The 22,726-nt window shown below is 40.4% G+C and overlaps 1 protein-coding gene across 1 annotated transcript in view; it reads left to right on the forward strand.

The window, feature by feature from the left end:
• Nucleotides 1–22,726, forward strand: part of LOC113407226 (neuronal growth regulator 1) — a 616,762-nt gene that overhangs the window by 264,809 nt on the left and 329,227 nt on the right. The window contains exon 2 of the mRNA XM_026655455.1: nucleotides 5,763–5,995. Coding sequence (XP_026511240.1) covers nucleotides 5,763–5,995 — 233 coding nt within the window. The remainder of the gene's footprint in view (nucleotides 1–5,762; nucleotides 5,996–22,726) is intronic.

A 22,726-nucleotide genomic window follows, 5' to 3' on the forward strand; every position in this document is an offset into this window, starting at 1 on the left:
GCTGCTACTCTGAAACCTGTCCTTTTATTTTGACAGTAGAACAGCCTCAGGCACCTCAGTGTAGGGGGTCTATAACCCCACCTGACCTCAAACAAGGCATGTACCAAGGGAGCTCTCATCACCATGAGTGGAAATCAAGGAACTTGGTCCTATTCAGAGGGATATCATGTGGCAATAATTCACTTTCATTCTGGGATACTTTTCCCCTTCATCTAAGCTTTTCCTGCCCCCTCAGAGATCAAGATGCACATGTTCTGAGAGAATATTTCACTCACCCTTATGGCTGAGGGCAAATTACCTTTTTGAGGTTGCAATAATGGTGTGAGAGTTGTGCAGTCTGTAGACTTCCCACAGGCACTGAAGGTACCAGTTCACTGATGTTCCTATCTACCTAAGAAGTGAGTTTCAAGGCCAAATTTAATTCTAAGTTTCTTGTGTGGCAGTAGGTGGGATACAAGCTAAGCTGTCTGTCTGACCCTCATCACTATTTAAATAATGTTAATGGGCTTTAAACCAAAAGAAAAAGGTAAAAGCCTTTACAATCTTTGGTAGTTGATTTCATTTGCACAGAATTATCACACACTGTGAAATGCCTAAAAAATTAAAAGTTAAAATATTTTTGCTCACTGAAAAAGTGGGGTAGTGAACAGAGATGAGTGTATGCAGCAATTGTGGTTTTAAGGGATAAATGGCAAAGAAGAATTAGCACATTACTGCAAAAAATGTATTTTTAAACATACGAGTAATTAATAAATTCGCAAATCAGGAGCAATTTACAAACAGAAAAAATATGAATTCATAGGACAATGTATCTGCAGCAAATAAATTTGACTGGTTGTAGGGGTACACACTAAATATTGTAGGCACTTTCTCCATTGCTTTTTTTGCCACCTTTTTGTTGCTGGATTGGGAAAATGCAGCAAAGTGCTGTGTGTTTACTAATTCTAAGGCTATCCTACACGAAATCTTTGGGCCAAATTCTGCCCTGGGTTACATTTAGTTCAATCTTATTGCCTCAGTGGATTTGCACAGATTGTGAGTCAACACAGAATATGGCACTATTTTTTGTCTTTTGGAGCAGATTGCTTCAGGGAAAATAAGCTTTCTTTCTACACATATTTTATCACTCCTAAAAGTTCACTTTCTAAAGGTCCACGCAGAACAGGAACCTGATCTGGAATGTCATTTTTCTTTGAGTCATGTCTCTGTGTTCCAGAAAAGTTCTTCTTTTCGAGGCGAGTCACTGAACCTAAACTGGGGAAGTATGATTTTTGGTTATACATCAGGAAAAGTCTTGTCTAAGACCTTGCTTGCTCAACCTTGAAAATTGATTCCCTTGTTGTAGTGAGTAAATTATAGTCAATGTACAATATTCTCTTCGTTAATCAACTTTAAAGTTGTTTTTTGGTAGATTCCTCCTATCTATTTGTGATGTTCACTTTGGATGGTAAAGGGAATTGGCCAAGCAAGAACAACTTGGTCTTTGGCACATTGTTCAAAAAGAGTGAGAAACTATCACCAGACCAAATAAAACAGCTAGACACAATCTAATGTTTATAATATCCCTTTTAAGAACTGATTTATCTCACCTTTTCTCAGCACGGAAGCCTTGATGTTGAAAGAGCTATGTTTAAGTGAGGAGCAGTGAGGAAACTTTGCAACTTTCAGAACACATGTCATAGCATCTGGCTTCTTTGCAGGCTTTTGACAGCTTCAGAACTGCCCGTTAGGGTGCTGAGACAGCTGTGAAAGTAACTGGCTAACTTATCCTTTTGAACATCGTTTTCATGTGATTTAACTTTGAATCTGAGGAAAATTCCACTTTTATCTTTAATTGGTACCCTTAAATTGCTACTTTCATTATTCAACATTTTTGAGCAAAAGTGGATTATTTTCTTACAATCTAAACACTTTATTTTTGTGGGGAGGGGGAAGCAGTTTTGCTAGTGTTTTTAGGGTGTGTGTGTACACATATATATGCATGTATCTGGGCAGAATTAGAGAGAGAGAAAAATCTAAATATTCACCTGGACCCAAAAGCTACCTTCATAAATACTCATATACACCTCACATCAAACTGCTGTAGAGTGGTATTAGAGAAAAAAATACCAACTTCCAGAGAGCAGTGTAAGGATTTTGGAGTGTCCCTGCAAAGTGTGGTTTTTGCCCTTGCCCCTCCCCAATCCACTATACACAGTATCATCTTTTGGATTTCAGGGAAGGTCTTCAAGATGATTGTTTACATCCTACAAATCTTTCCAGACCTCCAAACTCTTCCTGTAGAAACCCAAAGCTTTCCACTGAGGTCTGCTCATACTAGTGTGAACAAGGAAGAAAAATCTGAAACATCTCTCCATAGACGAGCTTTCAATCTCTGTCCTGGTGTCCCAAACTTATAGAACCAGACATCTTCAGGGGAGTACAATAAAATAAAAGGAGCATAAATAAGTAACATTCACTAGTCTAAATGTTATGCCTTTTCTTACCTATTCCCTTCTCCAATTTCCTTATTCCCTTTTCCTTCCTTCCTCCTTCTGGTGATCTCTATCCATCTTCCTAACATTTTCTTCCTTTTGTCTCAGTTCTGTGTATTTTTTTAATCTCATTTTCTCTTCTTCTTTCTTTGACAAGCCGCATCTCCTTTCTCAATCATATTCTCTTTCATCCTCACCCAATCCAACATCCATGCCATTGCTCTCTCCTGGATTATATTTTCTCTCCTCCCTTGCCGAGCCTTCATATATTCTCTTTGCTTCTGACAGATCTCCCCTCTCTCATTACAGTTCAGGAGATCATTCCTATTTAAGGTAGCAATTAAGAGCACATTTTAAGCCCCCATAAAATCAATTAGATTTAAGCACATATTTGCAATTAAACACCTACTTACGTTTTCTCTTGAATATGGATGGTCTTAAGCATGTGCTTAAGTGCTTTTCTAAATTAAGGTTTTTCTCTCTCTTGTTCCTGTCTGTGTTCCATTGTCTCAGCAAGATTCCCTTCCCTATCAATCAGTGTCTAATATTTAGAACTTATAAAGCATTGTACAAACATCAGTTAATGATCAGTCAAAATGCCTCTGTGTGAGGTGGGTAAGAAAGAACGGTTTCCCTCATTTTCAGGTGGCAACAAAGCCTTAGGCATCAGAAGGAGTCTGTATGTGAAGGATTAGAACACAGGAGCAATTTGCTTCCAAACTCATGCTTGGCGTGGTGCACAATGAACCATTGAGTTGCTCGCCCCATGACAACCAATTGCTACCTTGGTTTCTCAGCTGGTTGGCAGATGGGAGGGGACTTGTGTCAGCTGTAACACAATCAGTGGCAGCTCAGGAGGCCCTGACTCCCTCACAGCTGCAAACTGGTCTGTCCAAAAATCGGGTTCTCAGGCCACAAACAACAGCCTTTGGGGCTGTAGATAATATGTGAATGATCATAGTAATAAATTATCAAATTACATTTTAAGGCTTTCTAAGAAACAAAAAGGGCTATTTTTTTTTTAGAATGAAATTTGGCATTAACTTTTACACTCATTGCATCCTGTTATCAGGGACAGTGGCAGGCAAGCCATGGCCTTGGGCTTCATGAATCCCCCGCAAGACTGGCTCTGCCAATTTCCAGATGGAAATTATTTCTAAGAATCATGAGACAGCAGTAGACTGATTTTTTCCTAAGCACAGAACTACTTTTCTGGGTAGTAATTCTAGCAATGGTATTCACAACACAGAGCCCAACACTGCTCAGAGGAGTTCACAGTTAATCTTACCATCCACCATCCCCCCCCATAGGAGGGGTAAGGTGGGCTATAAGAATGGGGGGGTTGGCTGCCTGCCATACCAATCATAGGAGTCCCCAACCGTGCTTCCCCCCCATGTAAAAGGGAGGCTTGAGGTGCAGGGCTGTCCCTTTTAAACCCTGCATTCCCAGGGGATGAGTCACTGACCACACTGACCCTTTTTCAACAGTTTTCACCCCCCTCCCGCCCCAGCCATAAAGCACCATTTCCTTCATTCGGCCAGCCAATCAAGTACTCCCAAGGTGTGGTGCGATCATTTCTCTTAGCTCAGTGTGCAAGAATGAGCAATTTACTTTAGATGAAAAACTATATTCGAGAAAAGTCACAAATGTTTTTCTAATATGTAATGCCATATATTAACAATAGTAATTCAGTGCAGTGGCTTAGTTATCTTCATATTTTTATGAATAGATACAGAAAAGACTTTCAGTTAACACTGAACTTTGGCTTCTACTAGTTTTGATTCTGCAGATGATAAAACTGACTGCAAATTAGATTCTGAAATATATCTTCATAATATTTTTCAACTGATTAGTTTCATACAGTTAGCAGTAACCCACCCTGTTGCATTCAGCTTGCAATTTTGTAGCAATCTCAAGTACTGTGTTCAAATCCCCAGTGTAATGTGTAAAGATGCTATCAAACTCTTTCAATGTATATTTTCATTCTGTAGCTGTGCTTTGTACTCATTTAAAAGAATTAGTCTTTAATTTGTAGCGGAAGACTTTCAAAATGAAGTTTAGAAAGACAGGAGTTTGTCACATTCATTGGGGGTATATCTGCGTCTTAATGTGCAGGGGGTTACTTGCAGAGCTCCAATTAAATTGCTTAGTATACCCTATTGCACATTATTTTTTTGTAATTGCTTCTTTAATAAACAATAATTGTACAAAACTACAGTAGTGTACTATAAACCAATTATACTAGTTTGAATCATTAACATACCACTAATCCACTTCTATTTATTTTGATGTAGTTGAAATATGCTTTATATTTGCTTGTTGTCTAGGCATGGCAATCTAATAGGAGCTATGCTTACATAAATGGAGAATATTGTACAACATAAAACTTAGAAATGATAAATAAGGTGAGCATAAAAAGAAATAGTAGTTATATATTTAACTTAATTTTCAGTCTTGTGAAATGGCACTAGAAATCATTAAGAGGGGAGGTATAGCTCAGTGGTTTGAGCATTGGTCTGCTTAAACCCAGGGTTATGAGTTCAATCCTTGAGGAGGCCACTTAGGGATCTGGGGCAAAAATCAGTACTTGGTCCTGCCTATTGAAGGCAGGGGGCTGGACTCAATGACCTTTCAGGGTCCCTTCCAGTTCTATGAGATAGGTATATCTCCATATATTATATTATTATTTATAAGGGAAAACAATTTTACAAATATTTTACAAAATGAGGAGAAACTCATTTTGGAAGAAAAAGAAAAGTAATTTTCATACTAGATAGCATGTACCTCTATCCCGATCACTACCTCTATCCCGATCACTACTGGATGGAATTTGAATTGCTAAAATTTCTTAATAATCTGACAGTTAAGGGAGATTCCCCTTGAGCCAAGTGATAGGGGACTGTGATTTTTGGAGCAGAAGGAACTGAGTTCTAGGTCTGTTGTCAACAGAAGTGGTCATGGGGTTTAGTTCAGAGATTATTGAAGTCCTCAGTAGCCACAGATCAGCTACAATTCGAAAACACAGACTTAGAGAGGGAGGAGATGATAATGAAGTTCTCTATGTGTAAACCTTTTCATTGCAAGCTATAAGGAAGATTCCCCTGTATTTGGAGTAAACTTGATTTCTGAATTTCTAAAAGACTTGCAACTTTTTAGGCCCATGTCTAATAAGTTGTAGTTGTATGAAATATTGAATCTTAGTGTGAAAACAAATAACTAACAAATGTACAAAGCTCTCTATATTTTCATTCTGATTATTAATCTTTTTATCCCTTTGGTCATTCACAGGTGTTATTTGGAAGATGGCGCTTCAAAAGGTGCCTGGCTGAACCGGTCAAGTATTATTTTTGCAGGAGGTGATAAATGGTCAGTAGATCCTCGAGTTTCAATTGCAACAGCAAATAAAAGGGAATACAGCCTACAGATACAGGATGTAGATGTGACAGATGACGGTCCATACACTTGTTCTGTGCAGACCCAACACACTCCGAGAACAATGCAGGTGCACTTAACTGTACAAGGTACGTGTTTTAACCAATTGCCCAGCATTATTAGGAATGTATTGAAAAAATCTGCATTTAAAGTAAAACAGTCCTTTATTAATTTAAAAAAAAAATATGTTCTCTGCTTAATGCACAGTAACCCTGTGATCAGAATGCATCCTCTAGAATGTCGGGTTTAATTTTATTATATTTATGTTCCATCACCTCTCCCATGGATTTTGGACACCATAATGATTACACTAACTTATAAAATCAAGATTGGATTTTTTTTTCTATAAGATATATGCTCTAGTTATAACAGGAGTTAATTCAGGGAAGTCTGATCGCCTGTATTATACAGGCGATCAGACTGGATGATCACAGTGGTCCCTTCTGGCTTTATAATCTATGAATTTTTCAGCACAGCTCAGGCAAAATCCTCAGCTCTATTGCCTTGTATAGGTAGATAGTGAACTATCTACTTCTATTCAGTTCCCCTTTTAAATTCAAGCCATGATCATGAAAATGTATGTGACCTAGATGATGGGCATCTGAGCATGTTTTAGCCAGCCACTCATATTGCCTCATGACCTCATGACATATTGCATGGACCTCATATATTGGGGGGGGGGGGGGGTTTTTTTACCTTTTTAAACCTGTAAAAGAATTGTGGTAAGTTTGTTTTTTTTAATGTTACATTCCTTAATTATTGTGCACAACCTTTTGTACAAGATATACTAGTTTTAATGCTAACTGAACAATCCTGCTTTTCTCTCAGTACCTGTGCATTTAGAAAGTAAGGTGGATCAGGAAGCTATTGTCTTAGATAGAGACTTATGCAGTATAGGCTGGAGTTGTTCAAACACAATTCATTCTTATGGACAGATTATCACCATATTGATGCCAAAATTAGCTTGATTTCATTCCTGCATAAGTGGTACTTATGTCAAGCCATTGTCCTGCAAAAGTGAGCTCTAGTTATTCTTTTGTGGCCTTTAAATAAGGTATTAGTTTCCTCAAAATGTGGTTACTCTTGATTACTTGCAGGGATTCATTTATTTTCAGATACTATTTTATCTTTTCTGTTATTAGAGAGGATATGTCTGCAGTATTTGCAGTGTCAAGTAGTTCGTTTTTAAAAATATGATAAACATCTTTATATTATATTTTTAAATTAATAATTGCCTCATCAACAAGCCAAACAGGTAATGCTCAGACACAGGGCAGGTCTTCACTACAGGGGGGGGGTCGATTTAAGATACGCAAATTCAGCTATGCGAATAGCGTAGCTGAATTTGACGTATCGCAGCCGACTTACCCTGCTGTAAGGACGGTGGCAAAATCGACCTCTGTGGCTTCCCGTCGACGGCGCTTACTCCCACCTCTGCTGGTGGAGTAAGAGCGTCGATTCGGGGATCGATTGTCGCGTCCCGACAAGACGTGATAATTCGATCCCCGAGAGGTCGATTTCTACCCGCCGATTCAGGCGGGTAGTGTAGACCTAGCCACAGAAAGTTTGTACTCCAGTAGTTGATGTGGGATTATTGTAGTTTTGCAGAGTTACTTTGTTTTCCAGAGCTCAGAAATGCATATAGTAGGTAAGGTAAAAACCTTAATCATATGATGCTGTTTATAAATGTAATTATTCATTTGAAATTGATTGGCATTTAAGCAGTTTTTCAGGTATATTAATATAAGTTCAAGAGGGACAAACATCAGTAAGTCAAACAGGGTCAATTCAAGCAGTAAGTAAATGTCAGAGAAACAATTGTCCTTAAGTAGAGATGATTATCTGTATGCTAAAACAAGCTGTCTCACACATTTTTATTCTTCAGATTTTAGTAGTTCCTGTCAATGCATGCTTAGATACATATTTTAAAAATATTGTTTGCATGATAAATTTTCAAGCCAAGATAAAGTAAATTATTGAAAGAGTACACAGTTCTCCAGATTAAGGATTGAGGGCATCCAAAAGGCTTTTTTTAAGGATTTGGCTTTCTTTGAATAAGCAGCCCAGTAATCATCTATTTTTAAACACTCCTATAGCCTGATTAAAAAGTTCTAGGAGACAGGTGGTTTAGAAATTAGCAATGAGATGTAGAGCCTTTCATCTGTTGACCAACTGTTCAAATCCAGCCTTGGATTGGCAAAGATCAAAAGTTTTTTACTATTTGATTGTCGTCCAGTGGCCAGCATGAAATAACTCTAGCTTTCTTTCATATGGCAACTGTAAAAGCAACCTTAAAGGTCAATGTCCAAATTTGTCATTCACTCTATGGCCTGCGGTGGAATGAATCAAGACTGTCCCTCCCACAGAAGGATCTTAGAAGGCTGCAGTTCACTAGATGGTCTATGGTTTGAATGTCTTCTCCACATTCGCATCCCTGGCTATCCTTCATTTTCCATTTTTGTAGTAGATAATTGCAACGCCCATATGAGGTTCTGATACAGTTCACTGTGATCCATATCTTACATGGCATGGTGAAGCCAGGTGGTTGGTCTGTAGGATCCATAATCAGATCTTGATTCTTGATCCTGTTATTTTTGCACAACCTCCACCACTTATTTTTTGGTGAGAATCCCAAGGTTTTAAGAGCTTTGGCCACTAACTAGAAAGGGCTCCTGGACTTAAGGCACCATGTTGGGTTGGAGGGGAGTTTGGAGATCTTCATAGATGGGCAAATCTATGTTTGTATTCCTGCTGCTTCTCTTCAGAGTGATGGTGATAAGATTTGCGTGAATAAGGGAGGAAACCAGACTGTTGGTGTTGACTTCAGCACTCCTGAAACAATTTGATTAACAGTGTTCAATTGCACATCGACAAGTTTTGTTGATGTGTTACCTGCCGATATTGATGAGCAATATTCAGCTGCTGATAAAATGAGAGCCCATGAGATGAGAATGTCTGCTTCCCAACTGGTCACAGCTCATTTGTGGATTATATTGTTCCTAGTCTTTATCATGGCAGTGGTCTTCATCAGATGTTGGCTGTATGGGATGTTGCAATGCAGAACCATTCCAGGATATTTCAGGAAATCCTTGTGCCTGAGTTTTATGGTGCAGAAGATGGATTTCAGATGCTGCTTTGGATTTTGGTTGCTCAGGTGGAATGTGGAGACAGCTGTTATACCTTTAGTGATGTCAGTACAGTGCTTTGTGACTAGCTCCCCACTACACAAACAAAACCCAACCATAACATTGGCATTTTTGATGGGAGTCTTACAAGAAAGGCTAAGGATTAAATGGCCATAGAGTTGGCCTCTTCACTTATTAGCACATGGGATAAATCTGCAGTGCCATTATCTGTGGTGTACTGGTTTTATGGATAGAGAACCTCAGTCTCCAGGAATGTCAACTCAGTTCATTTCACAAATTCCATAACAGTTAAAAGCCTTTAATAAGGAAAAAGGTTACCTCTGTGCTAGAAAGCTACGTATCCAGAGTTTGCTTCTGTTCTGGAGTTAGAAACAACAATGGGAGTAGAGGGTGGTAGTTGAGGGGGTAGGGTAAGAAGAAGAATAAGAAAGAAATTGTATACCACAAGTCAAATGCTGCTTTGTTACGTTAGTGCAGTACCCATTGACTTGAAAGGGGAATATCAAATGGGAACAGAATTTGGCCCAGTATTACTCCTTTTCAGATTTAATTAAACAGTTATTTCTGACAATAAGAAACTTAACAGTCAGCTATAGCTACACAATCATTTAACCTCATGTGTGTTACTAGTTTGGTTTTCTGCTTCTTTAAGAAACCTGTACATAGATTCCCAGCCCTCCTCTGCACCCATTGCACTGCCCAGGCAGCACAGAGAGAAGAATCTATTATGCTTGTTATCCCCTTCGAGGGATCAAGTCCCAACTCCCCAGTAAGTGTAGAATTGGCATACCAGCCTCCTGTGTCACCTTGCCTCCATCTCCAGTGTAGGGGTATTTTGGGGCAGGGAGAGTGCATGGCAGGAGATCACTTCAGCCATCTCAAGCTTGTTGACAGTCTCTTGGAGACTAATGCCAGCTGACATAGGCTAGAGGAACTCCCAGGCTGTATTAACCTATGCTGGGGTGGAATGAGGCAAAGAATCCTAACTCTAACCAGCTCTATGATATACTACCCCATCTGCCACAGCATAGAATGTAGCCCCAAATGTCTGAGAGCACAGGAATTATGTACGATTAAAAGAAATAAACCTGAGTGAAAATTATTTCTAACATCTGTGTATTGTTCTCTGTGAGGTTGCAAAAGCAAGGGAAGAAAGTATGCATCTCATATGAGATGTATCTGGTAAAATTTCAGACAATGTCAGTACAATATTTAAAAAAACTTGACAAATTTCTTTACTGTGTTGACAGTTGAAAATAGAACAAATAAAAACATCAATGAAACAGTGTGTGTGTATACACAAATAGAAATACCAAAAACTTTGTATCTTTGAAGTGACCGTGTCTATTGTCTCCAGCAGAGGTAATATGTGTATATCTGTCAATTTGCTGTAGGTCTTCTATGTGGCTCCTAGTATTCTGCCTTGTCATCATTTTAAAATACATAATCATGTGCTAAGTTCAGGGAGGGTTTATTGCCTTTGCATTTTAACACTGATGCCAAATATAGTTGGAGGGAAATATTCTCATTTCCTTATGCTAGCAAGGTACATTCCGCAATACAAGAAGGCACAAGTGTTATATGCAATCTCTTCAAATTGTATAGGAATAAGAAGAAGCCATATAGTCTTTATCACAAACTGTGTATGAAAATGAATATTGCTCTTGAAATTCATGGGTAAAAAGATTTTTATTTAAAAATTCTATGGTACAAAATCAAGACTCTTGGTTGGCTGCTTTTTTTGTTTTTTGTTTTAACGTTATTATGGAAATGATTGGACTTACTTCAACCTCTGTGGCAATATTTCCCAATGAGCCTCTATGGGGAAAGCAGGCAGAGGACAATAACCAAGGTCCTAGATAACACCCCTCCCCAGTGCTTCTGAGGTGGTGGGTGAAACAGCAAGCAGCTCATTGAAATTCATTTGCCTTCCATCTCTGCTCCCACCGAAGCCCCTAATGAGACTGAGAACAGGAAGTAATTACCGATGTTGTTACATGCCTAGACAGCAAACCCTAGCTTTCCTCTATTGTTCTCTCAGCATTCAGCTAAACTACAAGTGTATATGTGACCTGGCTCCACGATGCTCTCAGTGGATGTCCAACAAAATTTAAAAGAATTCGAGTATTTCATTACAGCACCTCAATTGTGGTGTGTGCCATTATAATGCAAAGCCATGCAAACAAGAATTAAATGACCAGCTTAAAGTAACTAAACTAGACTAAAAGAAACATTTGTCAAATATAGAAATGAACCATTGTTGAAAGGACACTCCAACAGTGAAGGCAAAAACCAAGGCTTTTTTTTTTTTTTTAATAACATAACAATCAACACTGTTTTCTTTAACCTGCATTCTCACAGAAAATAATAGCTAAGAGGCCTGGCCTAATCCTGCAATTGGAGGCTTTTCCTGTATCACTACACCACTGCAGGACTAGGATGTGAGCAGTGTGAGTCTGTAGAGGCGTAGCAGAGCACTGACTCACCACTGTGGCGCCTCCTGCTGGCCATACTGGGAATTAGCTCTCTCAGCCCTGGAGTGCCCTCTATAGGCCGGTGCCTCGCCCTCTGTTACCTGCCCCTCTGCAGTCCCTTTATCTCCAAATGTGTAGGCCCCACGTCCCTCCCAGACCACGATGCCCCTTACCTTGGGGTGCTGTTCCTCACCCAGGGAACCCCACTCCCCTGAGCCCACCTCGCCTCAATGACCCACTGCCAGTCTTCATCTAACCCCTTTGCAGGGGCAAACTGCAGTCTGGAATGGCCACTCATCATTGGCTAGGGAGTTGGACCTGCTGCCTTTCCCTGCAGCCCCAGTACCCCCTTAGGCCTTCCTGTCAGGCCTCAGCCTGGGAGGTTGCCAGGCCTGAGCTCCCCAGATTAGCCTGTCCTTTCCCAGCACTGCTCTGTTGAAGATACCCTGTGCTCCAAGGCAGCCAGGTCCTTCCCACCCCAAGGCTGGAGTGAGACTGCCTGCCTCCTAGCTCACAGCCCTCTTTATACGAGCCCTAACGGTCCCGGATTGGCTGCTACCTGCCTTCCCTTGATTGGCTCCTCAGGGCAGCCCTTTCCCAGAGCTGGTTTTAACTCCTTTCTCTCCGGAGCGGGGTGCTCACCCCGCTACAAGAGGTAATATGTATTGTACTGTTCCAAAGTAAGGAATCCCCTGCTTTGATTATTTTTATAATAGTTAATGCCCTCAAACAAGGAACTGAAAAACAAAGTTGAAAACTAATTGCATATAAAACATATAAATGAAAGCTTTAAATTAATTAAGCTAACAATCAGAAATAATGAATCAATAGTGAAAAATATGCCTAATTATTAAGCAATGGCATTTATATCTTCAAAAATGCAAAGTGTAACCTAAGGCTTCAATTTATTAGTGTTTAGTGTAATCATCATTAACATTTTCAGTTGAATTTTTAATGAGCAATAAAGCCACTAATATAAAACAGAATTTAAAATGGCAATCTTTAATACTCCAGATAGCATACTCAAATCCTTTACAAATATTGTATATGAAATCTTTGTCATGCTAATTACTTTTAACCAGTGCATCTTTGAACCCAACAATGTCATGCTGTAGCTTTGAAAGAACCAAGTGCATTTATTACATAAAGAACCTTATTTTATTAGTAGGGACAAAAACCTTTGAATCCTCTGAATTGATAGCTAAGATAGTTTTTTTTATAATATGTGTTGTATGCAGTTGTAATGAAAATACTCCTATAATTGCAGTCATCTGAGTTCAACTAAAACTTTTATGGGATTTATGTACTGGGAATCATGCCATATTGTTTGCATACAATTGGATTAGCAATGGTAACTAGTGGGTTAGCTTCTACATTGAAATAAAGTAGAGGACAAAGTATCTCTTCAGCCAAAAGCATCCGTTTTTCTTCGTGCGATTGCACATATCCATTCCACTTCACGTGCCTGTACGCCAAGTGCACAGTTGTTGGAGGTTTTCCCCTCAGCACGTGCTCTCTCCCAGCCTCATGCTGCTGCGCGATGGCATACAGGGCAGAGCCTCCCCGACCTCCTTCAATTCCTTCTTACCACCTGTGACAGCTGTCATGTTGTCTAGTCTTGCCATCACATGTTTTTCACAGTGTGTCTATTTTGTACATAGTTGATACTTATTTCGACATAGTTTTGGTGTTAGGTAGTTTTTAATATTGTTTCCTTCTAGAGTGATGTTACAGGTTCCAGTTCCTTTTGTTGGGTTCTGGTACTGGGGCCAGAGCATGCCTCAGTTACCGGGCTTTACCCCCCGTCATTCCTGCAAAAAGCCAATGGCAGTAAGTGACCTGCACTTCAGGGTTGCCAGATTTACATTTCTACTGATGGAGGCAGCTCTGTGTTCACACTTGGAGCTTCCCACTCAGAACAGCTGCTTTGTTTAGGTGCACTCCTGCTACGTTGGCTGAATCCTGGCAGCAGTCTTCTTCCCAAATACCAGGGAAGGAACACCACAAGTTGCCTTCATAGGACTCAGCATCTAGGAGAGGGAAACCCTAGTACTGAAGTCCAGCAAGCATGAGGACAAAGGAAGTAGAGTGTTTCGCTTATATGTAAATATATAGTAAAAACTGTTTTATCCAGCATGTTGGGGGAATAGAGGGTGCCGGTAAGTGAAAAATCCCAGTTAACTAAGAGGGAGGGAGTTTGGGTGCAGGAGGGGGTGCAGGGCTGGGGCATGGGAGATGGTGCGGGGCGCAGGCTCTGGGAAGGAGTTTGGATGCGGGAGGGGGCTCGGGGCAGGGGGTGGGGCTGCAGGAGGGGGCTCAGGGGTGCTGTATCCGGAGGTGCTCACCTTGGTTGGCTCTCCAAAAGCCTCAACCCGTACTGGCTGCTCCTAGGCAGAGACGCAGCAGGCAGCTCTGCGCGCTGCTCCCATCCCGCCCCGAGCACTGGCTCTGCAACTCCCATTGGCCTGAAACTGTGCTGGTCAGACAAACAAATACACATTCCTTTGTCTAGTGTTGACTGGGCTTATGCATTGCTTACCAAACACATTTTAAGACCACAATTCTAGCACATATCCATAACTCTTTGTACACACCCCATACATACATAACTCAAGAATATTAATGATCAGTGAGTCATTAGTTCTCCAATGATATATTACATTCCACTTTTGGGGTATATATCATGACAACCATGTATTAGGCATAGTGAGTATATCAGGCCTGACAAGAGTTGTAGACACAGAGTAATGAACCCTCAGTGGGCCTCTGTATCACAATACCTCAGCCACAAAGAGGAGTCACTTTGGGGGTCAGCGGCAACAATACCGCTGCTTCTACAGATATTGCTAAGCAAAATTCTCCGGATTTGGTGTGCTGGGCATGTGCACGTCTGAGTGGATTATAGATCTGCACCCACATCGCAAAGAGCAACAGTTACAATATAGATAAGTAACCATCTTTTATCACAGCCACATGACAGGTAGGTCAAGTGGCTAAATCAGTCTCTAGCCTAGTGATAAAAGAGAAGTCTCCAGTGAGCCAAAAGAGGGGATAGTGAGTGGATAGCTTGAAAGAAGTCTGTCTACATGGAAAGGACAGAATTAATAGAGGCCAGTTCAGAGAACCTGATTGAGGTCTGTAGCTGGCCTGAGTTATCAACGGAAACCCTAGAAGGACAGTGGAACTCCTGGCTTAAGGAGGGAACAAGGGTTGGACCTGACTAATTGATATGCTGTAAGAGACTTAATAAATGAAACCCCTCACAGGGGGAATCTCAGTTTAAAGTATTCTAGCCTGGGAGTGACTTCCTACAGAAGCCAAACAGGGAGTAGAGTGCAATGTGCCTGCAGGGTGATGCTATTCCACAAGGGATTATCTTGAGGGATGTTTGTCAGCCACAGGACTTTTTTATTCAACTCTCACTCTCCATTTATTTGATGGCTTGACTGTGGCAAGACCACATTAGACCAGTTTGGCCTGCAGCTTCCCAATCCTGCTTTTTCCTCAAACATCAACTTGTGTGGCAGAAGGCAAATGCCAAACAAGTAGGGATCTACTTATTCATGGGCGTCCTGAAGGGACCATTTCCTTCTTATTTCCCCCACTGTTATGAACGTCCATAGGACCAGTGGAACTTCTGAGAACTCTGCTTGTACATCTAGAAATCACAGTGAACAATGGAAGAGTGCACAAAGGATGGCTTTAATAGTGAATTAATTGCTTAAAAAAATAAAAGGCCTATTCGAATAATCCACATAATTTTATTAGAGTAAACTATTTGTATGTTATTGTAAATCTATTAAACATGCATAGTTGATTTTTAAAGAGAGTTTATTATGAAAAGATAGTTCTTGCTAAACCATGCCCTTACTCTCATAGCACTGACTTTTACAAGAACAGAACACGCTTACCAGGAATGTGCTACTCACTGATTTAAAGTTGCTGTCTCAAATATATTTCTTTAATTAAAAGGCTTATAGAGCATCTAAATGGTCATTTTGAAGGAGAAAAGACCTGTAGCTTTTCCATCTCGTTTCCACAATTGTCAGCTTTCCATATTTATTTTTATCTTCTTCCATTTCAGAGTTGTCCAGTATATTTTCTGGCCTTCATCCAACTATCAGTAGCTTGCATCTGTGGCCAGCACAATTTCTTTTTGAACGTTGGGAGCTTGTGTTGCTTTTCTTATTCAGCATTGGTGAGCTGTTTGACAATCATCTAAAATTGAGACTTTTTCTTTTGGCTTTAAGGAAAGTAGTAGTGAAGGCTTTGTAAAAGAAGACCTTGCTCTATGTGAATATATTTGTTAATTGTCCACTGTTTCCATATGTGACCAAGCTTCTGAGGAAGGTGAGGCAGTATAGACGCAGTAACATCTGGATAGAAAGGATATATATGATAAATTGTCTACACAATAGGTATGGTCATATTGGCTGGAGTTTTCAAAGAAGGAAAAGCAGGGAAATTATATCTTAAATTAATGCCGGATATGTTACCTCTAATAAATAGACTTTCAGATATGGATGGACTGGCCTGACTCCAAAACATGTACCCAGGATCTTTTCAGTACAAAGACTCTACCCCTTATTCTATATGAAAAGTAGTTAGGCCCCCAAATCCCGTTGAAATCACCCTTATTCCATAGGCTCCTTTGGAAATCCCAGCCATCACTTTGTGACAGTTTTGAATGATCTGCTCAACACAGCGAAGTCTATGACACAGCAGATAATCAAGATCCTGTTAAAGTTACTGAAAAGCAGGGTAAACACAATGGGAAAGCTCTACAGTACTATTTGAAGGGAAGATGTGAGTTATGGTTGAAGGATCTAATTTTTTTTTCAGAGCGCATAAGGAGTAGAATTCTCTGCACTCAAAAGATCCTGGGTACGTGTTCTGGAGTCAGGCCAGTCCAGTCCATATCTGAAAGTCTATTTATTAGAGGCAATATATCTGGCATTAGTTAGAGATATTATTTCCCTGCTTTTCCGTTTTTTTCCCTTCAGTTCTTCTACTTGTTCTCTTTTCAGTTATGACAGCCCAGAAGAAAAGAAATGCATGTCAAGCCATTTTTCAATTTTGTGATGCCAAAAAAACCTCCTGTCTCGTCTGACTGCATTAACATGCCACTCAGCCTCTCTGTTCATTAGAACAAATTAGATTTGGAAATCTTTTAACTTTAAACAAACTCTCTGCAAACCTGACATATAGTAACAGCAGCAATTATTTTCTTCATCCTTTTTTTATTGCACGGGTTTTATCCCATGTAATGACAGACTAATTGCAGAAATGTTGGGAAAACTTTCAATGTCAATTAAAGTAACCTCAACAAAAATTCAACAGCAATTGGAATCAGGAGCATGTTATATCCTAAATAACAGCCTTTATATCAGACTTCACAGTTGAGTACGTTAGAAGAAGGTAGACCTGAAGAAGAGATCTGTTTAAGCTCGAAAGATTCTCTCATTCACCAACAGAAGTTGGTCCAAAATAAGATATTACATCATACACCTAGTCTCTCAAATATTTTGAGATCAACATAGATATTAGAAGACAGCAAACAATCTTTATAATGGCAATTAATAATGTAACGAGTATAAGTAAGGTAGATCAGTACCTGATCAATCAGGTGGCTGCAAGGAGCACTATTTAGTCAAAATCAGAGTTTCTAGGTTTTGGCCATCAACATTTTGAAGCTTAGCACTTGCTATTCAGACTTTCCAAATTTTGCAGCACTAATCATACAGAACTCATAATGCTGACTAGTGTTTAACCCCCTTCAATATTTTTTTCATTTAGGCTATCAGCTACATGCCCTCTTATATTCTGTGTTTTATACTAGCATGCACAATCCATATTTTTTTAAAAAATTGCACACAGGATCAAATATATCGTCTGCAAGATGTGTGTGTTCCAGCTGGTTAGCTATACAAGGCACTTGATCCAAGCCCATGTATTTCTGCTCTGTTACAGTCAGCCCATTTTGTTGATTCTTTCAAACATCTTATGACTTTTTAAATCACTTTTGTACATGGAGTTCTCCTTGTGCTTCCTTCCTCTTTCTTTACTTCTAGTGTCTTTTTTTGTTTATTTTTGCTTGGAGTATGGATAACGTGGGGCAAAAGTTCCACCAAAAAGAATCTTAACTAAGACACATCACTTGGAAAATGTAAACTGAAAAGGCAAGGGACTTTGGAAAAAATATTTTTCTATAATGGTGTATAATATATAATGTCATTACCTTGGGAGAGTGTATTTCCCAGAAACCTCACTGTCTCCCAAAGAAGATCTTCCTCAAATGCTGACTTAGGTATATCTATACTGCAGTTAGACACCCACCGGTGACCGGAGCCAGTTGACTCAGGCTCATGGGTCTCAGGCTAAGAGGCTGTTTAATGAGGTGCATAGATTGCGGGGGACTCTCTCACCTCTCAAGGTCTTAGAGTCTGGGCTCCAGCCACAACCTGAACATCTCCACCGCAATTAAACAGCCCCTTAGCCTGAGACAGCTGGCACAAGCTAGATACAGGTTTTCAATTGCAGTGTAGACATACCCGTAGCATACTAGGAGGACAGCGGTTAATGGCTAATACCAGTATTAGCGGTTACATGGTGTTGTACTCCGTGTAAAATCTGGGGTTATTTTAATTTTTTTTTAAGTTGTATTTGAGGGACCACATCTGGGCCAAGCCTAAAAACCATATTGAAAAGGATATAAACCATCTTAAAGATGCAACTGAAAGTCCAATTATCCTGTGTGTGTTTCCCTTTTAATTTTAGTAAATTTAGCCCTGAGGAAAGCTGCTATACTGACAGCTCTGTAAAGAAAAAAAATCCCATATTTATGCACTGAACTGGCACAGCAGGAACAGCAGCACTCGAAGCTTCTCCACAGCATCTCAGCCCCGATCTTGGGCAAGAGTCTATCTCTTGGTTCTATCTCCATTCCAATTCAATTCTTGGTCTCTGCTGAGGCTTCCACACAGTAACAATTATTAATTGTACAAAGGTGGCTTTATGCTGTGGATGACTGTCAGGTACAAAGTGAGATCAACCACTCATTATATACATGTCTCTGCATAGTCATCAGAAGGTAGTCATCGTTGCCTTGGGCTGGCTTTGAAGCAGCAACTTAGAGATAAAAGGTGAACTAACCTTTATTTGTGTAGTCTCCCTTCAGAGCGGTGTGGGCATCAGGGTTCAGGTTGGCTAGTGCCTGGCTTCAAGGATGCAAACATTTTTTGAAAGGATGTCTCATATTTGCACTGAGAATAAACTCACCCTCCATATTCTCTGGTAAAAAAGGCAAAGATATGAAACTTACACATTTATAAGGAATGACTTTGATCTCGGGATAGATCTGTTTGAAATAACGGAGACTCTCATGAACCTCAAGTAGCTAATTGGTGCAATAGAGCTATATATCCTCTCTGCTGAATAGGGTTCATAGGGATGGCATAACTAAATTCTACAGAAGCAGCTTTTGTGTTCTCATTCTTTTGTTCTGAAAGATTAGAAACAACATGTGCTATTGGGGGAAAAAATAAATGAAAATAAAAAGCAAAAAAAAAGATACAAAGTGAAAGCAAAATCACTTAACTAAAGTGCTAGTTCTCCCTTTATGTTGCATATGGATAATTGGCAGCAGAGTCTACAACATAAAATATTAGAAATGGGAGAAGATATTTTTTTAAAGCTTCTTTAAAATGGTGTTACATGGTGAATTCCATTGAATAACAATGAGTTCTTGTATAGAAAAAAAGGGTTTTCCCTTCCTTCAGGGCAGGAAGAATTTGAAGGCCAAGAATTGTATGCTACATATTACAAATTAAAGAAAATAAAGACTTAAGACTTATCCCAAACTCTCAGTGACTTCACTGGGAGCAGGAACAGGTGCCAAGATTGCAAAATCATTTATGATGAAACTCTACTCTCCAAAAGAGTTCCCTAGGTGAATTTCTCTGTTGCACTGAGATCTTTACATACAATCATTCCAAACTCATTTTGAATCTTCTTTTGTGTGCCATTTTTGCCTAATGTTCTTGATCTGGCTCAGTGAGGAAAAAGTAGATTTTTAATGGGATACTATACCATTACCTCATACCATTTGACTTGGTACTACACAAAATTTTTATTAAGAAATACAAAATTCAGATGATGGACATTAAATGGATTAAAAACTGACTAACCAATTCGTCTCAAAATGTAACTGTAAATAGGGAAACATCATTGAGTGGATGTGATTCTAGTCCGGTTCATTGATACCTATGCCAAGATATCAATGGCCTGGAAGAAAACATAAAATAGTCATTGATAAAGTTTGCAGAAGACATACAGGTTGAGGGTGTAGTAAAGAGGTCAGGAGAACAGATCACTGATATCAAATGAGCCAGATTGCTTTATAAGTTAGGAATGTGCACACAATATGCATCTAGGAACAAAGAATGCGGGCCCTATTTACAGAACGAGGGACTCTATCTGGGGAAGCAGTGACTTTGAAAAAGACTTGGTTCATGGTGGATGGGTAATCAGTTGAACATGAGCTCCCAGTGTGATGTTATGGCCAAAAAGGACTAATACGTTCCTTGGATGTATAAAGAGAACAATCTTCAGTTAACATTATTTCAGTGACCTTATTAAAGGGAAGTGAGAAGTATCAGTAATTAATTACAAGTTTAGAAGGAGTTCTTAGTCAACTCAGTCTTCATCAGAGCTAGATGCTAACTCATGAACTGATGATTTAAATGTTAGATTTTCTATTACCAAAATCAGAAAATGAAATTGTCATAGATCCTAGCGAGTGCCTCTTCCTGGCCAACCAGTAGGACTACTGAGGGGAATCCAAGCCTCTGTGCTCTGGATCCCCTAAAGCGTGTTAAGCTTCTAGACTGTCAACAAGCTAAAGCACAGGTTCCTCCTTTGGCCTCTGGCGCATTTTCTGAGCACTGACTTTCAGTCTGCTACCCTTTCTCAGAAATGGAGCCCCTTGCCCCACCTGCCTTGAACCCCCTGGACTAGTGCTGACCCCTGAGATACACCTGTTACTTAAACACACCTTGTCCCAGAACTCCACTCCAAAGCTCAGAAGCCTCTGGTTTACAGTTTAGCTCACTCAAGGGCATGCAGGAGTTGTGAAGCAGTCAACGTACTTTACTCAAATATAACCTAACAACTTTATGCTCTTTTAAACTTCTTCATGTAAAGCACAGGGGAGTAGAGCTCATACAAAATGATAAACTGCCATGTCCCTCACTTGTATCTCACCCGTCCCCTGCAAGCCTTTGGGAACCATCTGGGTCCAGGAAGGCAGGCAGGCAGGCAAGATATTCTGTCTTCATGCAGGCTGTTGCATGCTAGCTGGTCCTCTCCCTCTTGGAGCCCCTTCCCACCTTCTGTGACTTTTCTCTCCGCTGCCCCATGCTGCTTCTTCCTGTCTGGCCCCTGTTCCTGTGTGTTTATTTTAACCTGCCCTGTTTTTGTTCTCCTCCTGGTGACTTTCAACTGCTCCTACCTTCCCCCCTCCCTCCAGATGAATCAGCTAAACCGTTTTTTTCTAAGGATGCAGCTACTTTTTGCATAACCTCTGGGTGAAGTTTAAGTACCATTGTTAACCTTAAGTGCTTCCCATTGTATCTGTCTGGAGTGTACATGCTACAGGCCCTGGCTGCAATGGTGGATCCACATATATATGGGCACTCATAAAACAGCAGTTTTTCATAATACACCTTCACAATATCCACCAGAATTCATTAGTTGTGCAGACTTAGCCCCAATTCAGCACAGAAATACCTCCTACCATCTTGTATTCTACAAATGAAGCTCTGAACAAAGGACTGAATGACCCACCAAGCTGTGGATGTGTTCCCGAGGGACTTTCAAGCCAGCAAACTCACCAATATTGCTAAGAACCTGATATATGGACTTTGAAGTCTCTGTGTGTATCTGACTGCTTTACAATTTAACAACTCTCTTCTCGTTCTTTCTTTTTTCTTTATAATAAACCTTTCGTTTTAGACATGAAAGGATTGGCTAGCAGCATGGTATTTTGGGTAAGATGCAACCTAATACTGACCTGGCAATGTGGCTGGCCCTTTGGAGTTCAGAAGACCATTTTGTACAGTGAGAAGAGTTTTTTAAATAACTTCTCACTGTACTGGACCTAGGTGCTGATTAGGAGCCAGAGAACTGGATTGCAATTAGGGGGCTGTGTGATTTCTTTTTTTAAATTATTTCTTGATAACCAGTGTGGGAGATCAGAAGCATAGGTGCCAACTCCGTGGGTGCTCCGTGGCTGGAGCACCCACAGAAAAAAAAATGGTGGGTGCTGAGCACCCACTGGCAGCCCCCTATCAGCGCCTCCCCTTCCCCCCAGCACCTTCTGTCCGATGGCGGGCTCCGCCGATCTGCGCATCCACCTACCTCCCAGCGCCTGCTGCGGATCAGCTGTTTTGTGGCATCTGGAGGTGCTGGGGGTGTAGAAGGGGGGAGGAGCGAGAACACAGCGTGCTTGGGGGAGGGGCAGAACTGGGCAGGGAAGGGGTGGAAAGAGGTGGGGAAGAGGCGAGGTGGGGGTGGAGTGAGGGTGGGGCATTGGGGGAAGGGGTGGATTGGGGGTGGGGCCTGGGCAGGACCGGGGGGAACACCCCCCGGCAGATTAGAAACTTGGCACCTATGATCAGAAGTACAGTCTGTGACTGGTTGGAGAGTTTAACTTCACCAGTTTGGGGAGTATCTGCTCTCCCTTTTGCAGCCTGCCCTAACCTTGGCATTTTCAGTGAGGGCTATCCCAAGCACCCTGGGGCACAGATACTATTGAACTATCCTAGGAAAATGCAAGCCATATTCTAATGCTCTGGCTCTGGTAGAGTTCTATCTTTGAATAAGGTGCATTTTGAATATGTTCTTAAAAATAAAGAAGATAGAGGAAAGAAATTAAGCCTTGTAGTATTTAGGAGCAACAGCTTGGTTTCTTAATTCTTCACCTTTTACTGGACAAAGATTGATATTTAAGAAAGAGTTCAGTACATTAGAGGTCTTACTGCTGTCTGTGGACCACAGTTTAAAAACTGCTATCATCTTACATAAATACAATGGGACAGAGTTAAGATAGCCATGTGCGTTTTATCAAGTGCTTAGCCATGTGACTGTCATTTTGTTCAATACCATGTTCTTGATGGAGTTTCTCAGGCTTTTTAAAGTAGGA

The sequence above is a fragment of the Terrapene carolina genome, unplaced genomic scaffold (assembly GCF_002925995.2).
Source record: "Terrapene carolina triunguis isolate 2854851 unplaced genomic scaffold, T_m_triunguis-2.0 Scaffold210, whole genome shotgun sequence".
Lineage (NCBI taxonomy): Eukaryota > Metazoa > Chordata > Testudines > Emydidae > Terrapene > Terrapene triunguis.